At 49.1% G+C, this 22032-nt stretch overlaps 1 protein-coding gene across 1 annotated transcript; it reads right to left on the reverse strand.

The window, feature by feature from the left end:
- Nucleotides 1-3843: 3843 nt before the first annotated feature.
- On the reverse strand, nt 3844-20195 carry PGD (phosphogluconate dehydrogenase). Its single transcript, XM_066270492.1, has 13 exons — nt 20063-20195; nt 19344-19419; nt 18353-18532; nt 14798-14863; nt 14046-14164; nt 11802-11871; nt 8995-9129; nt 7468-7657; nt 5451-5581; nt 5103-5236; nt 4645-4744; nt 4391-4513; nt 3844-4293 (listed from the first exon to the last, which is right to left on the reverse strand). The coding sequence occupies exons 1-13, from the start codon at nt 20068-20070 to the stop codon at nt 4174-4176; spliced, it is 1452 nt and encodes a 483-aa protein (XP_066126589.1). The 5' UTR covers nt 20071-20195; the 3' UTR covers nt 3844-4173.
- Between the last annotated feature and the right edge of the window lie 1837 nt (nt 20196-22032).

Here is a 22032-nt window from a genome sequence, read left to right on the forward strand (position 1 = left end):
AACTGCTAGGAAGTGGTAGAGCCCAGATTTGAGGATGAGTAGCCTAGCTTCTGAGCCCATGCTCTTAATTTCGCTCCCACCATAGACAAGACAGGGACATTTGTGGATTTCCTGGATCCTCTTTGGCTGCACTGAATAGTGCACCACACACATTTAGTTCAATAGCAGCCATTATTTATTTTCCCTAAAATTGCACTGTAAAATGCCGATTCAAAACCCCATCTCCGTTAGCCGTTATATGTATTCGTTGCTGTTGTTGTTGTTATATGTATTTTACAAGTTCATGAGGCCAGGACTTTTGACTTCTCTCACCACTGGACAAATGGTACCCGGCACTTTGCTTGACACATAGTAGGTCTATAATAAAGATGCAGATGAGCACATGAATTATACACCTTGAACTGGGGACCTCAGGGTCAAGCCACCACCCTTGGAATCGAGCCAGCAACCCTGGGATTAAGCTGGCACCCCTGAGCAGTAAGACAGTCTAATGACTAAGTGCATAGGCTCTGGCACCCGAGTGCTGGGGTTCAAATTCCACTTCTACTTCAGGAGCTATGTGACCTTGGACAAGTTACTTAACATCCATGAGCTTCATCTGCAAACTGGGGGTAATGTGAGGTGGAGCTATCTATCTACCCAGGGCTGAGGGGTACACGCTGAGAAATGTGTTGCTACGTGATTTTTGTCATTGTGAAAACATAACAGAAGCACCTACACAAACCTAGATGGTACAGCCTACTACCCACCTGGGCTATATAGTATACAACTGACATATATGTGGTCTGTCATTGACCTGAACATCGTCATTATGTGGTGACTGTGTGTATGTATTCTGAAGCTCTCTGTCCCTCCTGAAGAGATGGGCTCCATGTCTGCCTCAAAGAATGTGTAACACCTGCAAGTACTTTGCCTATAGTCCCTTTGTTGAGAAATCCTGTCTGTTCTGTCTTATCCATGTCTTTACAAATCTTTTGTGTCCCACATAGAGCAGAAGGGAGTGTCTGACGTCATGAGACCTACAATTCCTGCTAAAGGAGGCCCTGTCCTGGAATAGCTACCAGACTGCCCCTGCGGCAGTTAGGCTGGGCAGGACGTGGCAGTGGACGGAACCCATCTCCGTCCACCTCTATCCACTTCCACAAGCGTCCGACTACCTCCCGTTCAGCAGAAGGTGGGTGGTCAGCAGTAAACCCTCCATGGTAGTCACAGTGTGGCACATGCTATTTGAATCCTCACAAGGGCTCGGTGAGACAGCTATGGTTACCCGAGGTTAAGCAGTGTGTGAGGTCACAGCAAATCAGTGGTGGAGTGTAGATGGGGGCCCCAGCAGACCGGCCGCAGAGCCCAGGTCCCCAATCAGCGGGCCTGGCCGCTCCATAGAGCTAACGCAGGGAGTTTTTTTATGGATACGTTTTTCTTTTTTCTTTTTACAGAGACAGAGAGAGAGTCAGAGAGAGGGATAGATAGGGACAGACAGACAGGAACAGAGAGAGATGAGAAGCATCAATCATCAGTTTTTTGTTGAGACACCTTAGTTGTTCATTGATTGCTTTCTCATATGTGCCTTGACCGTGGGTCTTCAGCAGACCGACTAACCCCTTGCTCAAGCCAGCAACCTTGGGTCCAAGCTGGTGAGCTTTGCTCAAACCAGATGAGCCCGCGATGAAGCTGGCGACCTTGGGGTCTCGAACCTGGGTCTTCTGCATCCCAGTCCAACGCTCTATCCACTGCACTACCATCTGGTCAGGATATGGATACATTTTTCAAAAGTCATAACATGTGAAATTCAAAGGTCACAAAAAAGCATATAGTTAAAAAAAAAAAGTGGCCCTGCCAAGGACTAGGCAGAGAATTGTTATAGTAACAATGAAAATAGCTTCTGTTTATTAAGCCCTACTGTGTCAGATGTTGTGCAAAGCACTTTATAGAACTTCATTTATTGTCACACTAGCCTAAGGAAGCAGCTATTAACCCTGTTTTCCAGATGAAGAAATGGAAACTCAGAGGACTTAAATAACTTGCCCAAGGTGACAATGCCAGACGACAGTAGAGTTAGGATTTGAGCTCGGGTGTCTTTTTGCAAAAAGAACGATTCCAGCACTTCCCTGTGGTAGGACGGCCAGCGTCCGGCATCAGCTGGGAGCTGGTCAGAAACACGGGCTGTGTGGCCAGTTCCAGACCCTAACCCACTGAGTCAGCCTGGCTTCTGCTGGCTCCCTGGAGAGCAGGATGGGGATGCGTCCAGCTGGCTCAGCTGCGCTGGCCTCCTGACCTCCACCTGTCTTAACCTACAGCTACTGCACAGAGGCCCCCAGGGAACTCTGGAGGGCAGGTTTGCAGTGAAGTCACCTCTGGCTGCTGTGACCTAACACCTGGTTCCTGATTCTCAGAAATATCACTGCTTCGGGGACAGACACACCCTGAAATGGTCATGTTAACTGCTACCTAGAGAGGTGCTTATCACGTGCTGATCACTGGTCTAGTTTTACTGGGTGAATCCTCAAAGTAGCCTTACAGAGGCAGAGACCATTGATTATCCCCATTTTACAAATGAGAAAACTGAGACCAAAGATAGTAAATAATTCACCCAAAGTTATAGAACTGGTAAGGAGAGGGGCTGGAATTGGAACCCAGCCAACCATTCACAGCTTCTGGAGTGGAAAGCAGGGGCCAGAAGTTCTGGTCTCACCCGATTATTAGGTCCTTTTGACATCTAGCCTCCCATTTCTGTTGTTTCTTTTTGAAGGAACTTGCTCTTCTCGAAGCACGCGGCCTACAATCCTTGCTGAGGGAGGCCCTTTCCTGGAACAGCCACCAGACTGTTCCTGCGGCGGTTAGGCCAGACAGGACAGACGTGGCAGTGGACAGAACCCCTCTCCATCAACTGAAGCATCTGCATGCCTCAGAGCAAGTGGTCCCTGTGGTAATTGAGAAAAACGGCATCAGAGGTTAATGACCCTTAAAAAGAATACTGATTCATGAGCAATGACTCAGTTCCTCTTCAGCTTGCAGGTGAGGTGGGAGGGGCAATTGGGCAGGTTTATGTGTCCCATCCAGGCTGGGAGTTTAACAGGCTGATCACTGAAAGGGTCCTGCCCCCTGCATTGTTCTCAAAGGAGTCAGAGGCCAGATTAGAGACATGGAAGCTGTCTGCTCTGCTATTAGGCCCCCTTCAGGGAAGCTTCCCAAAGTTAAGCAGCAGAGGAAAAGCCACCACATGGGTGCCAAGCAGGGGAAAGGGAAGGAACCAGACCAAGAGGAGCCCAGCATTTAGGTGTAATTACCTGAAATGTTTATTACAAAATATCTGACAGAAAAAAAGGCATAAAAAATGTTACAGTGAACGTCCATATACCCACTACCCATCTTAAAAAAAAAACAAAAAACTAACGCATTCAAGTCCTCTGTACCCACACTCCCTGACCACCAGGGTTAATCATTATCCTAACTTTGGTAGTTCTTGTATTATTCTGGAACCTTTTTTTTTTAAAAAAACGAACTTGACACTTGGTTGCACTGTCATCACCTCCCTGCCAATGGGAAGGCTCAGAGACGATCCTAAGCACAAGGGAGTATTTGAGAGTCTGGAGGAAAAGGTTTAGCGGCGTGATACCAGGTTCCAGGCTGAGCTGCTGTGCAGACCCCACCCCCCACCCCCCACCCCTTCTCGAGGGTTCACCAGGGCACCCTCAGGGGCCTCCCACATCCACGAACACGTGGACAGTGACCGCTTGGAGGAGCTGGCGCTCCTCACCAAGCACGCCACTTCCGGGTCAGGCCTGGAGGCAAGGGCAGAGCGCACGGCGGTCCCCACAGAGCGACTTCACAAGCAAGCATGGGTTGGCTTTTTCAGGACTCTTGCGACACTTCATTTATTTTAAAAAAAAAAAAATTACTGATTAATTTTAGAGAGAGAGGGAAGGAGAGAGAAACACTGATCTGTTGTTCTACTTATTTATCCTTTCATTGGTTAATTCTTGTATGTGCCGAGCGGGGATCAAACTTGCAACCCTGGCACGGCAGGATGACACTTTAACCAACTGAGCTACCTGGCCAGGGCACAACACTTTATTTTAAACAATCTGAGCAGAAAGAAGGGCAAAGGGCTGTAAGCAGTGCGTGTGCAAACGGAATGTCCCTGTCTGTGGACTCCTGGTGGCGGCAGTCTGATCAGGCGTTGTATGAAGAGGACGACACGCTGCCCCCATGGCCCGTCCAGTTCGTGTGGATAAAGTTTCCTGGTCTGGCTAAGAGTTCATAGGTGTGGGCCCCAAAGTAATCGCGCTGAGCCTAGAGAACGAGACACGAGGTTGGTGAGGGTGGCACACAGGCGCGCGGCCCTCAGGGACCAGGCAGGCCCATGCTGACCACCTCCTTCCAAGCTCACCTGGATCAGGTTGGCTGGCAGCATGTCGTGCCGGTACCCATCATAGAAGGAGAGGGCAGTGGTGAAGCAGGGCATGGGGATGCCCGCCTGGACCCCAGTACTGATGGCCCTCCGCCAGGAGTCCTGCACGAGGGACACGGGCCCACACGATGGTTAATTGCTTCCCCTGAAAATGGCAGGTTTCCCCCAGAGGCCCCAGAGCAGAGCCCCCCCCCCCCGAGAACGCCCACACCGCCCAGCTCTGGGTTACCGACCTGGCAGTTTTCGACAGCGGACTTAAAGAAGTCATCAAGCAGTAGATTCTGAAGTTCTGGATTTCGGTCAAAAGCATCTTTAATCTTTCCTAGGAATACACTGAAATAACCCAGAAGGAAGACGTCAGTGAAGAGTAATCATAGTGGGGTGCCTGCTGGCAGAGGGCGGGGAAGGAAGGGAAAGCTGAGGCACACCCTCAAGAGGTACAAAGTCACAACTCTCAGCCCGGGAAGCAGACCATCTGCTCAACGAAAATACAGAGCAAGGTCCCAGGAGGCCAGGCCAGAGGCCATGAGCTCACAGAACTACTGTAAAAGGCGTAGTGTGGACAATCTAGTTAGAGCAACTGCTACACAGAATGTGATGTGACCATCTAAATGGGTCTCGTGGCCAGAGCCCCCTCAGGGACTCTGCAGTGCCTGGCAGCCCGGGGTGCCCCCCCACCCCTGTCACAGACCTTCTGATGATGCAGCCCCCTCTCCACATCAGGGCAATGCCACCGTAGTTGAGGGTCCAGCCGAATTCAGTGGCTGCCTGTCTCAGCAGCATAAAGCCTTGAGCATAAGAGATGATCTTGGAAGCATAGAGGGCCTGAGGGGTGACACAAAGACTCATGAGAGCTGCCATCAGTAAACAGAGCCCTGGGGCCTCCTAGCCCTGCCCTTCGAGCAGTGCAGACCCCAGAAAGCATGAGAAAAGGGAAAGGCTCCTCCCCCACCACGGCCTCAGTGGGATTTCCAAAACAGCCTCACCCCACTGCCTTCCACGGAACAAGCAATTGCTACTGCCAGGGACAGAGCCTCACCTTTCGAATGTCCTCCAGGAATGATTTCTTGTCACCTTTGAACTGGGTCTTCTGAGGACCCTTTAGCTTTTTGCTAGCTTGAACCCTCTCGTCCTTCAGAGATGATAAGCACCGGGCAAAGACTGCTTCTCCTGCGTGGGAGGCGTGGGGAGAGATAATGTTACCCAAGCCCACACCCAAACCCAGAGAAAAACGGACACACACACACACAACGCACAAGCTGGAGAGGATGAGGGAAAATAGAAGTGGAGCCAGATTTTCAATTGTACAAAGAGCTGAAAGTCTCAACCTTAGGCCACAAAATTTCACGCAGATCAGAAAGAGCTCTCATAAAAGCTCTAAACAGTTGATATAACTAAACCTCCAAGCCAGTCTTCCTACATAAATCCAGGTATTGAACCACAACGCTCAACATGAAATTCACGGGCAGACCGCAGATAGTGCGGTTCAGTTCCGGACCACCACAGTACACAAGTGTCACACTGAAGAGAGTCGTGACCCTTTTGCTGGGGAAGAGTCTTGCCTTCCATTTATAAAAAAAGCAACATCTGTGGTGCAATGAAATGAGGTGTTCAGTGTGTCCAATCAAAGTTTTACAATATTACTTCATTGGGTTTAGAACTGTTTCAAAATAGTACTTTAGTATTAAGGCATTTAGAACACATCCCTTATAAATGACTACTTGCTCAGTATAGTATTAAGGCATTTAGAACACATCCCTTATAAATGACTACTTGCTCAGCTGACTCTGTAACCGGAATAAAGTCAGTGTCACAGGCCCTCGCTTGATGCCCCTGCAGTGCACACACGATGACTTAGCACTCGTGGGCGGAAGCTTTGTAAGAACTGGTGCAAGGAGGCCAGTGTGGTGAAACCCCTCGGTGTGAGCCCAGGGTCAGCTGGAGGACTGGCATCCCCATGAGCTCCGCAGACAAGACACGCCCACCCAGGAAAAAAGGGTGCAGTCTCTAACACGAAGGTGGGATTCTTTTTGAGACTATAATACTCTTATATTTGAGTCAGCAATAAACAAGCTGCTCCCAGCATTGTCCCCTTGGTCCCCGCCTACAGTGTCACTCAGATTAGCTAAAAAGCAGCCAACTTCCTTCTGCACAGGGCAGGACTAAGCAACCTCCTTCCCTCCTGAACTGTGGCTTCACCGCCACCGTTCATGACAACCCGAGTGGGGCAAATTAGGAAACTGAGAGGAAGGAGGAGAGTGGGGAGGCAAAGGCAGCCTGGATCCGGGAGACAGAAAATTCTGTGTTCTCACAAGGGCCACTCTGACAGGACCAGCGGTCAGCCTTTCATTAAACGTGCTGGGTACCTTTTTTCAATCTCCCTTTTTGTCTTCCAGAGAGTATCTTTCTTATTTTAAAGAACCAAACTGTAGTTTTGTTAGTTCTCTTACTAATTACTTTTGTTTTGTCACTTCCTTCTCTGCACATCTTGTTGTGTCTTATGCTTTAGTTCATTAATATAAAAAGCATAGAATGGGAAGGAGACATCCACTTCTAAGACAGTTTTCTTCCAAAAGAAGAAGGAATGTAGAAAAAGAAAAAATATTAAAAGACTTGAAATGTATAGGTAATATTTTAATTTTTAAATATTTGAGAAGTAAACCTCAGCAAAAAAATACTAAGTGCTGAGTACATAAACCTATGCTGTGAACTTCTGTAGGAAAAATTAGTTACCTTGCCGATTAAAAAGATCTCGGTTGCTGCCTATCATTAAATCACTATAACTATCCCAAAGATCAAACTGGGTAAGAAAGACAGTTCTAAGCTCATGTCAAAGCTCCTAGGTCTGGGAAAAGGACCATGAGAGACTCAAAAGCAGTTTCAGCCTCTCCGACTGTATTTTTCATATGCAGAGTGCAGAGAGCACCCTGGGAGCGGACTAGGGTTCACACTCGCTAATAGACCTGGTCCCTAGCTGCCGGTCAGTACCAGTATTCCAGCAGGACACTGTGATCAATACAGTGAGATGGAGGGCTGAGCGAAAAGCTGAACGTTACCGATGAGGGTGACGGGCACGCCGTACTCCAGGGCTGAGATGGCCGTCCACTTCCCCGTGCCCTTCTGCCCCGCGCTGTCCCTGATCTTTGGCAGCAGGTGAGTGCCGTCGCTATCTTTGAACTTGAGAATGTTGGCTGTGATTTCGATAAGGAATGAGTCTAGCTCTGTCTTATTCCAGTCCTCAAATGCCTACGTGCAGGAGTGAGAGAACCAAGGATTAGACAGGAGACGTGACCCTGACAGAGCCCTTTTCCTCCGTCAATATTGACTGATGCTCACAATCTGCTCAATGCTCAAGGTCAACAGGCTCTCCTGTCAGGCACGGCCGAATACAGGCGCTCCCACCAGCTGCCGCTGCCACTGCCAGGAGCCCGCTGCATCTTCTAACCTGGTTATGCCGCTTTCTGATCACCTCTGTTCTCCCCTCAGAACAAGTGCGCCCTCATTCACTCAGGTGTCTGTCCTTGTCACCTGCCCAGAGACCTCCCCGACCGCCCAATCTATAGCTACCTCTTACACCAGAGTCCTTTTCCTCATAACAGCGCTCCTAACTATTCCGTACTTACCGTAACCATTCCTGTCTTCCCACTCCACGAGGGCAGGGACTTTGTTGCTCTTGTTTTTTACTACTATATCCCCAGCATTCCAAACAGTAACTAGCGTATAGTAAAGCACTCATACACGTACAGTGAATGAGTTCACTGAATATTATGTAAACCAATGAAATGTGCACATGAAAAGAAAAGCACTGTTTCTATGAGAACCAAGTTAAATTGTTTCAGAAGGGATGACAAGGGTAAGTCAGTGAAACAAAGTAAGTGGGGATGACACAAATTTCAACATTTGAAAAATATGTTTAAAAAAATCTAGAAGGATTCTGCACTGTGTCTTTAATCATGTTCCACTTGAAATAAGCGAAACTAAAACTCTAGATGGCAAGACAGCTAGAATGCTCATGGCAGAACTTAAAAAGATTTGATGGCGGAGTGAACGTACTTTCGTATATTTTCAATTAAAATAAGTATTTACCTAATTAATGATGCTGAAGTATTTGGAGAAAGGACTACTGGTGTCTGCAATTTATGTTGAAATGTTTGAAAAGATGACTAAGTTCCCGGAGGAATGGACAGATGTGCAGTAAGGCAGGTGCAGTAAAAGGCTAATAGCAAAAGCTAGGCAGTCTGGACTGAGTACCCAATGTCAATCCTTGCCCTGCCGTGTGTGAGCAGTTTCACAATAAAATGCGGGGAAAGGCTGTCAACAGCCAGTCCCAATTTGATCAGAAAAGAAAGCTTCCACCGCATGTCCCACCTGGGACAATGGGAGGATCAAATGAGACACGTGCTTGACGCATGGGAAGGGTCACTCAATGGTGGACTCGGGCTTAGTGACTTGCTAACACATTTTACAGTCCTAGAACTGAAGGCTTCCTTCAAGTGAGGCTGCGCCCACCCTGGCCAGCAGAATGACCGGAGGAAGAACGGGGAATGCTCCCTGTCACTGTGGGCACACGGGGCCGCACTCACCTGGGCCATCTCGTCATGCTCCATTCCCAGGATGTCCTTCATCAGGTGATAAGCCTCACAGATGAGCTGCATGTCCCCGTACTCGATCCCATTGTGCACCATCTTCACAAAGTGTCCTGCTCCCTCCTCTCCCACCTGTGGGAGCCACAAGCACCCCGAGGCCGTCAGGGAGGCAGAGAACACCCCAGGAAAGCCCGCATGAAATTTTCAGCAAGACTCCCTCCCCACACAGAAAATAACAAGTGTAAGGCAAATACTTAAGTATTTTAAAGTAAGAATCAATATGTAACAATTCAACACAAGCTTCAACCCAGTCCAGTGTTATTTTAAACTAAGCCCAAATTTATTTCTCTAAAGAGTTTTCAAGATTCCCCAATTAACTGAAAGTACCTACCGCTCCTTAGCTTATACTTCTGCTCTCACTGTTATTAAAGCAGCCCCCACTCCCAGTAAAGGAAGTCTTCCTTCTCCTGACATTACCACTCTTATAGCAACTAAAGGCTACGAGAAGCTGGCTGATTAAATCCCTTGTACTTTTATAAAATATGTGTGTATTGTAGTTGTTTCTAATGGCAACTGAGAGATAAAAATGACCTTAGCTCCCAGATCTGGCCCTCAACTGTAAGCCTAGAAACGTGTTCTTGCCGGGATCTCACAGTTGACAAGATACTGACTTTATAAGAAAGCTGGGAAGATGTAGAAAATCACAATACAGTTTATAAATTTATGATGAGAAACTGAACTATGGATTGTAGTGGTTACAAACGTCAGTCTGATCAACACATTCTGTCCCTGCAGACAAGCTACTTGGGAAGCCCCATTATCTGAAAATTGTTAGTGGGCAAGGGACCAGAACAAAGGGAGTGACAGGGGTCAGATATTTAATGGCCCCAGACTCTGCAGCCACATGCATCCCTCCCCATGACGGGACACCTGCCCAGTGGACCAGAGGTTCAGATGACCTGAGCAGTCTGTCTCCTGGCAACCACTGTTTAGATAACACTATGAACGTTTACATCAGGGACTTCCTTTGTTTCCACTGCTGACTTACCCCTCTGATTTTGACACTTTCTGTGGTCATTGAGTAACGTGGCTAATAACATCTTACTTCACCCCAGCCTTCCTGTAACTTCAACAATGAACTAGAGTCCTTGCTTTTTGTATGGATATCAGTATTTTTCTTTTTTAAACAGAAGTTTTTTAATTGAATGCTTACAGAGAAGAGGTGGGCAATCATTTGTTGTTCCACTAAATTGTGCATTCATTAGTCACTTCCCATATGTGCCCTGACCAGGTATCAAACCTGCAACTTTGGTGCTTCAGAACAACACTCTAACCAACTGAGCTAATCAGCCAGGGCACAGATACCAGGTTTTTCAATACTCTGACACTAAGCCGTAAAGCTATGGATAATCAACCTTATTTGATCAACATATATAAGGGCAAATACTGGTTTTTTCCTTCCTGACTTTGTTCTAAGTATATCATATATAAAAAGCAGTTACTGTTGGTATACTTTTATTATATGTACTCTATTGCCAAGGAATAAAAACTCCCTTCAATCCTTCATACTCATGAGAAAATCAATCAACACTTCAAATCACGGCCTGACCTCTCTCTCCACCCAAAAGCAGAATGATTAAATTCAGTGACTACTGGTTAAAATGTAGGACCAGTCTCAGTGCTAGAGCTAAAGTCCCCAGGTACTGCCAGACCCAGGAGTGGGGACTTCCCACATTCCTCGTGGACCTCAGTCCTGGTTTCATCTCCACCTCTTACTGCACATAAAATACATCTAATACAATAAACACAGCACACACATGTCCTGATAGAAGATGAAAGGGGATCAGGAGCTAGAGAGACCTTGGAGATCACCCAGCCCCAGCCAGCACTGCATAGGGGAGAAACTGAGGCCCGCGGAGGGAAAGTGACAAGTGACTTGCCTACTGGCACCTGACTAAGTCAGAACTCCAAATTGGGTCTCCCTCAGCTAGTGTATTTTCATCCATGGTATAGACTGAAGCTGCAATAAGGGTTAAAACTTATCTTAATAGCAACATAAAATACAGGAAGGAGTGGGGGGTGCAGAGGGGAGGGGTGATAGGGGAGAGGAATGTGGCGGGAGCAGTGGGGGGAGGGGGCCTGCAGAGAAGGGGCGTGTGGAGGAGGGGGTATGGAGAAGAGGGGCATGTGGAGTAGAGGGGGGCGGAGGAGAGGGGGCAGGGTGCAGAGAGGGGGTGTGGAGAAGGGGTGGGGTATGGGCGAGGGGGCAATGAGGAGAGGGGGTGGGGTGCGGAGAAGGAGTTACAGAGGAGAGGGGGTGAGGGGGGGATGCAGAGGAGACAGAGCGGGGTACAGAGGAGGGGATGTGGAGGAGAGGGAGCGGGGTACGGGATGCAGAGCCAAGGCCACCCGACCCTCAGGGCAGAAGGCCGCACCCCGCTCTACTCAAGCAGACACCAAGGTGAGCAACCCTCACTTTGATTTTGACACTCCTCAGCCATGAAGAAACAGCTACAAAACCTTACTTCACCCTCCTTCCGTTCCTTCTTAAGGGCTCCGTCTTTCAGGGGATCTGAGGGGGGCTTTCAGTAGCAGCCCTGGGCTATGACCTCCCCCCAGGTACAGGGTTCCTGCAACGGGCATGCATCTCAGGCATCAGCTGTGCTGGCGACTTCAAGACTGAGAAGCTTTCTGCCACAATCCAGTCCCGGGACCAAGGGGGACAGGGTGGCCCTGTGCATTCGGTCACGTCCGTGCCCACACTGCCGCCCGGCCTGGAAGAGGAAGAGGAGCCTGGTACTTGCCCAGTCACAGCAGGGTTCTCCCGTTCCGACCTTCGCAGCGATGCCCTGGAAGATGGTCTTGATGTGGGGCCTGCAGAAAGGAACCGTGTCGGTTAGGGACGGGGACCTGGATTAATACTCAAGGACGCCCCTCACCCCCACATTCTCTAATGGGCAGTGAAAATGCCCAGTCCTCAGGGTACACCAGTGGGAAGCAGAGGCTGATCTGAGCAGACAAACAAAAAGAGGGGTGCAGCATCGTCAGAGCACACACAAACATTTCATCATTGCACGGTCAGAAGCAGCTGTGGTCCCAGCAGCAGCCACACGAGGTCCCTTGATACCCCGCTGCGTGTCGGGGCACATGGTCCGGGCACAAGGTCTAGGCACCGTGACTTGGGACAGGGAACCGAGCAGTGTGTCCAAGGGCTCCAGTCACTGTTATTCCCAGAAAAGGGGCTGCTCCCCCCACCCCAGAGGATATAAGTCCTGGCACATTTTCCTTACTGCTCTCCTCACTAGTGACCAAGAAAAGACTTCCCTAAAAGGTTCTGGTAAAAACACAAAATCCAAGGAAGCTAAGGCAGCTACACCTTAAACCTTAGAACTTCACCAAACTTTAAGCGAGTGTTTCAGGTAAAAGTGCCATTTCTACCTCTGCCAGACCATGGGAGGAGAGGGAGTGAGCGAGCGACTAGAGCATTTCTGCACTCAAACATTTTCATGTGTGTTGTCTGCATTTCTGACAGCCCGCTGGGCAATTCCCCAAGATAAGGATTTTTAAGCTTTTGAGAGGCAGGAGGGCCTCTGCTTTCAGATTTAACATACACAAGAGAACCCCAGACTTACTCATTAGAGTAAGAATGATCTTTGCCTAACCAGGAGGTAGAGCAGTGGAAAGAGCATCGGCCTGGGAGGCTGAGGACCTCGAGGTCACCGGCTTGAGCACAGGCTCACAGACATGACCCCATGGTCGCTGGCTTGACCAAGGGGCCCCTGGTCAAGGCATGTACGAGAGAGCAATCAATAAACAACTAAAGTTCTGCAACAAAGAACTGATACTTCTCATCTCTCTCCCTTCCTATGTCTCTTTCTACAAATAAAGAAAAAAAAAAGAAAAAAGAATAATCTTCCCCAATAAAGCCTTCACCCTTGGGGATTAGATCCGATCACTCCGTACTTTAATGCCTAATATAAAAATACTTGTAAATCAAACTCATTCAGAAAAGCCTTCCTACATCTCCCTCGAAAGGACCCCTCCTCTTTCTCTTCTGCCCCACACCTCTCCCTAGTTCCCCCTTTCTCTGCAGTCCCGGCAGGGCAGCGGGGCCCCGTCTAAGTCACATAGGGTTAGTTTCTCACATCTTTTCATCTGGACTCCTCACCCTGCTCACACACCCCCACCCCCCTTACACCTCCCTTCTCTTCTCTCCCAGGGCCCCGCCCTTCGATGGCTGACCCCGCCTCTCATACACAGCAGGGTCAACAGTGTGAAACTTTCTTTCCAAGTCAAATAGTACATTTCCACTTCATTCTCAGGGACAAAGAGGTCCCGTCCAATTTTCCCATCACTCACTATTATTAAATCTAGTTATTTTAGGACTGCACATCAGTTAAAGAGACAGGCCATTCTCCTAAACCCAGAGAGTGCACAGGATGTCATCTGGCCGCTTCCTTTGAGCCTGTGACCCTTTAAGCCAGGGGTCCCCAAACTTTTACACAGGGGGCCAGTTCACTGTCCCTCAGACTGTTGGAGGGCAGACTATAAAAAAAACTATGAACAAATCCCTATGCACACTGCACATATTTTAAAGTAAAAAAACAAAACGGGAACAAATACAATATTTAAAATAAAGAACAAGTAAATTTAAGTCAACAAACTGACCAGTATTTCAATGGGAACTATGCTCCTCTCACTGACCACCAATGAAAGAGGTGCCCCTTCCGGAAGTGCGGCGGGGGCTGGATAAATGGCCTCAGGGGGCTGCATGCGGCCCGCGGGCCGTAGTTTGGGGACCCCTGTTTTAAGCCCACTTAGAACTTCCATGATCAGTCTTGGCAGGGAAGAACAGGAAAAAAAGGCAAAAGAGAAATACGCACATATATTGTGTCAAAGCAACAAAACGTGTAGACAAGCTATTTCCAGCATCTCGTATCTCCAGCACTCAGTCACCCAGAGATACCAGGTGACACAATGGCTGAGCTCCTTCATTCTCCCGGGTCAGGCTCCCCTGTGCTGAGATGCGGTGGCACTCTGGTACTCACCAGGCCTCTCTGTGTCCTCCGGGCATTAGTGATGGGCCATACCGGGCCCCATCCTCTCCGCCACTCACGCCGCTCCCCACAAACAAGATTCCCTTTGCCTTGAGGTCTCGGCAGCGTCTCTACATGAGAGAGAAGTCACTTTGTTACGACTCAAGAGTTTCTCCCAATGAATGAGGGAGTGTGACAGACATGGAGATCATGGAGAACATTTAACATGAAATGACTCAGAATCCAAAAATAACCTGGTCATTAAAGAAATGTGATCCCCTCAGTCTGGGAATACAAAAAAAGAGAATCTCTGAAAGTTTAAGATAGCTATCCTGTCCCCAAAGTGAGAAACCAGCCAGACACTCTCATTTCCCTGGAAAAGACCTCCTGCAGTTAGCCTCGGTACAGGGCTGGTTTTCACACAGGTGCAACCGCCGCTCAGCACCGGAGGCTGTGCGGGGACTCCTCCTAGCACGAAGGCACTGGCCCTCAGCCACACTACGTGCCCGTGAGTCATGTACTGGTGGGACAGAGAGGGAAGCTAACAGAACCTCTCGCCTGCTCTACCCGAGCAGCAGTCACCTGAGCTATGGACCGATGAGAACCTCCATCAAGTCTGTCTGCGCAGAACAAAGGCCGAGAACTCCCGCACCCATCCCCCAAGTCAGCGCCACGGGGCAGTCCACTCTGTCACACGGGCCATGCTTATACTTCTTCCCAGATGGTCTCAGAACCTGGGCGAACCTGGACTGAAGCATACTCACTGTGGTATCCCTGTATTCAGAATTTCCTCCATCAATGATGATGTCACCTGTGTCCAACAAGGGTACCTGTGACCAGATACCAGTGTGAACGTGGGCCAAAGACAGAAAGACAAAAATAACATACTGTAGCCAATTAAAACAAACAAGGATTTATCCTAAACAAACCTAGTCTAAAAGCAAGTATGATTTAATTTTAAATGATCCTTTGTGTGGCTAGAGCTAGACCCTACTTAAAAGCTGAGGGCTAACAAACGCAGTCGAAAGTCTCCACAACTGAAACATTTCTTTCAAAGCACCCTAAGATTTTACAACCAACGGAACCTACTTGGACAATTCTTTACTTCCCCTGTGTAGCATCTGCCCTGGTGTACGTTCCCGAACGTGCCTTGTCGGAGAGCAGCTCCCTGCGGCCCGCCAACCGGATGGCTCTCCCCTTCCGTGCTCAGTCGCCCCCTTCAAACTCCAGGTAACATGACTTACTATCTCTCTGCTGAAGAACAATCTACCATTTTCCAGTCATTTCTGTCTACAGCTAATCACTGGTAGCCTGGCAGCTTGCTACACAGAAATCTTGCCATGTTCTTTATCACAATGTTCTTCCCTTCTAGGTCATTTTTTCTTTATAATGGCGACACACTGGTTACAAATTCTTCTCTCTTGATGTAGAAACAACCCAGTGTTCACACTGCTCCGCTAGAGCAGGAATCGCTGCCGATCCCACCTTTGTTTATTGTTGCTATGTTTCTCACAAGACATTTCTTCTGAACAGCCAATGCCTTGGTTATCTCGTGGTAGTTACTGTAGAATTGTTTTTCAGTATATAAACAAACAACTTCCACTGGTTTCCCTTCAGCCATATGCTTTGTTTTGCTGGGGGGTTTTTTGTTTGTTTTTTTACAGAGACAGAGAGAGGGATAGATAGGGACAGACAGACAGGAACAGAGAGAGATGAGAAGCATCAATCATCAGTTTTTTGTTGCGACACCTTAGTTGCTCATTGATTGCTTTCTCATATGTGCCTTGATAGTGGGCCTTCAGCAGACTGAGGGATCTCTCGCTCGAGCCAGTGACCTTGGGTCCAAGCTGGTGAGCTTTGTTCAAACCAGATGAGCCCACGCTCAAGCTGGCCATCTCAGGTCTCGAACCTGGATCCTCCGCATCCCAGTCCAACACTCTATCCACTGCGCCACTACCTGGTCAGGCGGTTTTTTTGTTTTGTTTTTTTAAGAGAAAAGCACCCCAAGGCTGCAGGGCACTGGCAATGAGGTTATCTCCATCTATCGTGGGAGTGGAAATCCCCCAGTTAATACAGGGTGCTCTTTTTCCAGGTGTGTGGAAGGATGGCCCCAGAGGCATCCCAGAAACAGCTCACAGTAACAGTGCCGCTGCTCCCGTGAGCAGCTTCTGCCACAACCACCCCAGTGACAGTGGCATCCGTCCTCCCGCGGGAACAAGTTGGGGAAAAATCCAAACTAGTGAGTGAGACAGATTGTAATAACCACCCACTGGAACAGGCCCACTATCCCCTAGCCCTGGGGTGTGGTGGGGCCCTCGGACTACAATGTTACAATTTGCTGAAGAACCAGGCCTAGCAGCTAGCCTGGGCTGATGGTCAGGGACCAGGACAGCTGAGGCCTGCAACAGAGCCCTCTGTCTGGGGGACTCAGCTCTAGGTATTCGTCCACCTGTCCCAGCATGGGCATCACCACCCATATGCACATTTGTTTTCCTCCAAAAGAGACATACTTCCTGAAACCAACTAATTGTTTGGTACAAAAAGAAGTATCCAGTATGGTATTCCTAGGATTCCCTAAAGGGATCTCTTGTCACTTAAATTATACAATTTGAGAAGTGTTGCTTTATAGGAACACTGAGGAAAATAAAATCTATTCCTAAATTTGGACACTAAGGTTTATAGTGAATAGCACTAAATATTCATAATACACAATGAAAACAAAGTTTTTCTGAGTATTAAAGAGCCCACTAAGATTACTATAGTCATGCATTGCATGACATTTTGGTCAACAATGGACCACATATACTACGGTGGTCCTACAAGATTATAACAGCTAAAAAATTCCTGTCACCTAGTAATGTTCTAGCCATCTTGATGTCATAGCACAACTTATTACTCATGTGTTTGTGGTGATGCTGATATAAATTTGCACTGCCAGTGTATAAAAATATAACACACACAATTATGCACAACATGTAACACTTGATAATGATAATGACTATGTTACTGTTATTATCATTGTATGTTACTATACTATATTGTTTGTTGGAGTATATATACTCTTTCTACTTACTACAAAAAGCATACTGTGTTACACCAACAGCTTCATACATCTCACTGCTCTTTTTTTTTTACAGAGGCAGAGAATCAGAGAGAGGAACAGAGAGACAAGAACAGAGAGAGATGAGAAGCACCAATCATTAGTTTTTCGTTGCAACACCTTAGTTGTTCATTGCTTGCTTTCTCATATGTTCCTTGACTGAGGGCCTTCTGCAGACCGAGTAACCCCTTGCTCGAGCCAGCAACCTTGGGTCCAAGCTGGTGAGCTTTGCTCAAACCAGATAAGCCCGCGCTCAAGCTGGTGACCTCAGAGTCTCGAACCTGGGTCTTCCGCAACCCAGTCCGATGCTCTATCCACTGAGCCACCACCTGGTCAGACTCACGTCCCTTGATGGCATCATTTTCTCTTCTGCTCGACTTAATCTCGTCTTGTTTTGTGCAGTAATGTGCTATACAGACTTGTAGCCTAGGAGCAACAGGCTAGACCATATGGCCCAGATGTATAGTGGGCTACACACCCAGGTTTGTAAAAGCATGCTCTGTGATGTCGCACAAGGATGAAATTGCCTAATGACACATTTCTCAGTACCTATCCCCATCGTTAAGTGGCACATGATTGTATTGTTTCTATTCTTTTTTTTTTTTTTTTTTTTTTTTTTTTCCATTTTTCTGAAGCTGGAAACAGGGAGAGACAGTCAGACAGACTCCCGCATGCGCCCGACCGGGATCCACCCGGCACGCCCACCAGGGGCGACGCTCTGCCCATCCTGGGCGTCGCCATGTTGCGACCAGAGCCACTCTAGCGCCTGGGGCAGAGGCCACAGAGCCATCCCCAGCGCCCGGGCCATCTTTGCTCCAATGGAGCCTTGGCTGCGGGAGGGGACGAGAGAGACAGAGAGGAAAGCGCGGCGGAGGGGTGGAGAAGCAAATGGGCGCTTCTCCTGTGTGCCCTGGCCGTGTTTCTATTCTTGTTAATGAATTCTTACTGAACTGTCTCTTGATGTCCTCAGAATTTTATATACTGTATAAGAACTCATTACCACCCGAGGATACGCTGTTACCTAATTAGTGCCAATCAAGTTAACTAAGACTGACACACTTAGGCAATTGTTTGTCAGAACAGAGCAGTTCATATCCAGAAACTGAAAAATGGAAGGGGGAGGGGGATCTTTTCAGTAAAAGAAAAAAAGTGTAATAACTAAAAGAAAGAGTGAGAGAGGTTCCGTCCCACTAGTGGCTGAGAGCAGAGTGGGCCTCACCAGTTTTTCAATGAAATCATCGACAGCCTGGCCGGCCTTCACCAGCAGGACGATGCGCCGTGGCTTCTTCAGCTTGGAGACCATCTCTTTAAGGGAGTGAGCGCCAATCACTTTGGTTCCCTTTGCCTCGTTGGCCAAGAAATCATCAACTTTGGAAACTGTCCTATTAAAAGCACAGACCTAAAAGGGCAAAAAACAGATTAGGAGATGTAGGGAGTACCAGATCTTCATTCAGACGGTGGACCGAGTGACGATGAAATTTCTATTCAGCCCACATACCAGAGATGGTCGGACCTTACGTTTGCCTTTCCCTGCCCAGGTGCTGGCTGATGACTGCACCGTTAATTTAAGTGGATGAAATGGCAAAGAACTGAATATACAGTGAGGCAAGAGTAGGTTACAGTTCCTCACATGGAAAATAATACCATAATAAACAAATAATACTACAAGAATAAACTGTTTCCCGAGCTCACAACTGTTAATCTACTTTTGTCCCACCCTGTACAGTATAAGCAAAGGTCACCTCCCCATGACAGGTCAGGCCTGTCCTAGCTTATTAGAATGCAAATCCAGGAGCCAGCTGGTTCCAGACTGATACCTTTTGTCACTGAGAATCCTGTTATCTAAACTAGTTTCATACTTATACCCAAACTTTCCACTGTCCCCCAATCTCCTTAGGCGATAAAGTCAGAGCTCTACATGCCCAGCAAGATTTCTCCTCCTCAACATACTGATGGGACTATTCAGGCTAGAGAACTGGCAGAGACATCCAGCAGGACTCTTATTCCTCAGAGAATTGTGGAATTGGCCCTCCCACACCCACATGTAAAGTGGTGCTCCTCTTCCCTTTGCAAAATCCTCATAAACAGCAACAAAGCACAAAGAGAAACATGCTCAGGTTAACGGGGTCTTTGAAATCAGCAGATCCTCGCACTCAAGATAACGCACACCAAAAGCCCATTAAGAGAAGAGTGTGTCCCTGGTGACTTACCACAAAGCCGTGGTCATTCATGTTCAAAATCAAGTTCTGACCCATAACAGCCAGTCCAATCAGTGCAATATCAGCTCTGAAAGATCAGAAAAAGGAACAAAGAAAAATGTGTCAGTTCCACTTAGCCCACTCCAACGCAAGGACCCCGTGTTTTCCCGCATCTGCTAATGATTAATAATTTGTCTTCAACGTCTCTGTCCCCCGAGTCCCTTTTACACTTTAGAACCCAAGCACGCAGCCTTCCATGAAACTAGAGACAGACCGTCCCCCAGTTCGCCACTTAGAGGCCTCCGGTCCTCCTGGGAGCCACTTGGGAGCGCACGCACGGGGGGTGCACGCACAGCACGTCGGCTCCAGTCCAACCGTAAGGACCGCGCCAGGCGTCCCCGCGCCCACAGCGGGCAGAAGCCCCCGCCCCTGCGGTCGGGCCCGGGTTTCCCTCGGCCACGCCCGCCCCCGACCCGCCCATCCTAGCAACGGGGATCCCCTGCGCCGCCGCGAAGGGCAGAGAGCTGGGTCCGAGAAGAAAGCGAGGCTACAGGGCTAGCTCAGGATGCGGGGAGTGCTAGGGCCCGAGCCGGAATCTCAGAGGCCCGGGGCTCTGGGCACCACGAAGCCGGGCTCTGGAGACCCCCGGTGCCGAGGCGACTTCAGGCGTGTGTCGGCCCTTCCAGCCGGCTCTTGGAAAGTTCCCCAGCCGCCCGCGGGCCGTCACTCACTGGGCCATGGCGGCGGCGGCGGCGGCGGCGAACCCGGCAGGAGCGACGAGAGGCGGAGAGCAGCGAATGCACAGCGCCAGCGACCGAGGCTGAGTCCCGTAGTGCCTCTCCTCCCGAGGCCACGGCCGCGGCTTTCGGGCACTGGCCAATAAGAAGGAAGGGGTGGAGCTATGTAGACACGCCATTGGGCCTCCCTGGCGCCTGTTACACCACCTGAGGCAACGGGCCCGCCCACTCCAGGGGCCGACTCAAGAGAGCACCGAGCACATCGATGACATCGCCCAGGGCGCGCCCGGACTGGAAGGGGGTGCTACGGCATCCGGACTGGCCGAGTGACCTGGGCGGGGGCCGCGGGTGGGGTGCCGGGACAGGCGGAGAGGGCTGGGTGGGGCTGTCTCCGCAGAGGACACGCAGGGCTGGGGCTCTGCTCTGCAGCTCCGTGCGGGATGGTGGGTCAGGTTGGGCCGCACTTTCTAGTGTTCCAGGCCTTTGGACACCTGTTGCCCGAGTGTCCATCACTCCTTACTCCCATCGCTGCTGTGCGCTGTGGGGCTTATGCATCGTATCGCTCAACTCCGAGCAGGAGTGTACTCATTTGGTATTTGGGCAAATGCAATGGGTGCCAGGAAATGCTGGTCCTCACAGGATCCTGTGTGGGAAACGTAGCCCCTTTCTGCAGGTGTAGAAAAAGGCAGAGAGCTGGAGGGAATGGACTTGTTGGGGTACAGCGAGCCAGGCTCAGAGGCCGTGTCGTTGAACCCCTTCCTGTAGCTGAGGAACTAGAGGCCAGTGATGGTGAACCCTGTTGGTCCAGGGCATTATGAGTACTATGTCTCGCACGCCTTCTCAAAAGTCTCCGGGGGCCAGGCATCTTGACCTCAGCACTGAACCCTGCCGTCTCCATCAGCAGACTTTTCTTAGCACCACCAGTATTCTTTAGGATTCTTTTTTCTTCATATCACCTAACAGTTGCTTGCACGTAAGCGCTCAACAGATGTCTGATTACAAAAGTCACGGAGCCAGTTCATGGCTCAATAGTGACCCAGTTGTGACTGATTCAAGTAACCTGTGCAATTGATACTATTTCCATCACACCAATTGTACAGGTTACTTTTTAACACAGGTTTTTAAATAATTTTTTTTCTTTTTTGCATTTTTCTGAATCTGGAAACAGGGAGGCAGTCAGACAGACTCCCGCATGCACCTGACTGGGCTCCACCCGGCATGCCCACCAGGGGGCCATGCTCTGCCCCTCTGGGGCGTAGCTCTGCTGCATCCAGAGCCATTGTAGCGCCTGAGACAGAGGCCACAGAGCCATTCTCAGCGTCGGGGCCGGCCATCTCTGCTCCAATGGAGCCCCGGCTGCGGGAGGGGAAGAGACAGAGAGGAAGGCCAGAGGGAGGGATGGAGAAGGTGGAGAAGCAGATGGGTGCTTCTCCTGTGTGCCCTGGCCGGGAATCGAACCCGGGACTCCTGCACGCCAGGCCGACGCTCTACCACTGAGCCAACCGGCCAGGGCCGTAACACAGGTTTTAACAGATAACTTCCATGTTAGCACTCCAGTCCTATGGGAGGTTAGGAGGTGTTAATTTTACAGCAACATTTTTTTTAATGCAACAGTGGAATTTTACTCTAAAAATTTAAAACAATACCACAATGTACTTTATCTTATATGTAAATATTTTCTTATGTTAGATTTTCTTCACTAGCGATTCTTATGTAAACTTGTTCTTTTCCTTGCGTTGCTTCCATATTTGCTGGTCTTGTACCAGCCAGGCCTTACTTCTTTTTATCCTCTCCCTCCCCTGGTATGGGAATCACAGACTGGGTTTGACTCACTGTACAGACATCCAGGTGGAGCGAAGATTAGAACATAACTTCCTCCTGAGAGGAACAGAGGTCCCTGTCTTTTGGTTCATTTTCTTAATTTCCTCTCGCTTTTACTGGGTACAGAAATAGAGATCTGTAAG

The sequence above is a fragment of the Saccopteryx bilineata genome, chromosome 3 (genome assembly GCF_036850765.1).
Source record: "Saccopteryx bilineata isolate mSacBil1 chromosome 3, mSacBil1_pri_phased_curated, whole genome shotgun sequence".
NCBI lineage: Eukaryota > Metazoa > Chordata > Mammalia > Chiroptera > Emballonuridae > Saccopteryx > Saccopteryx bilineata.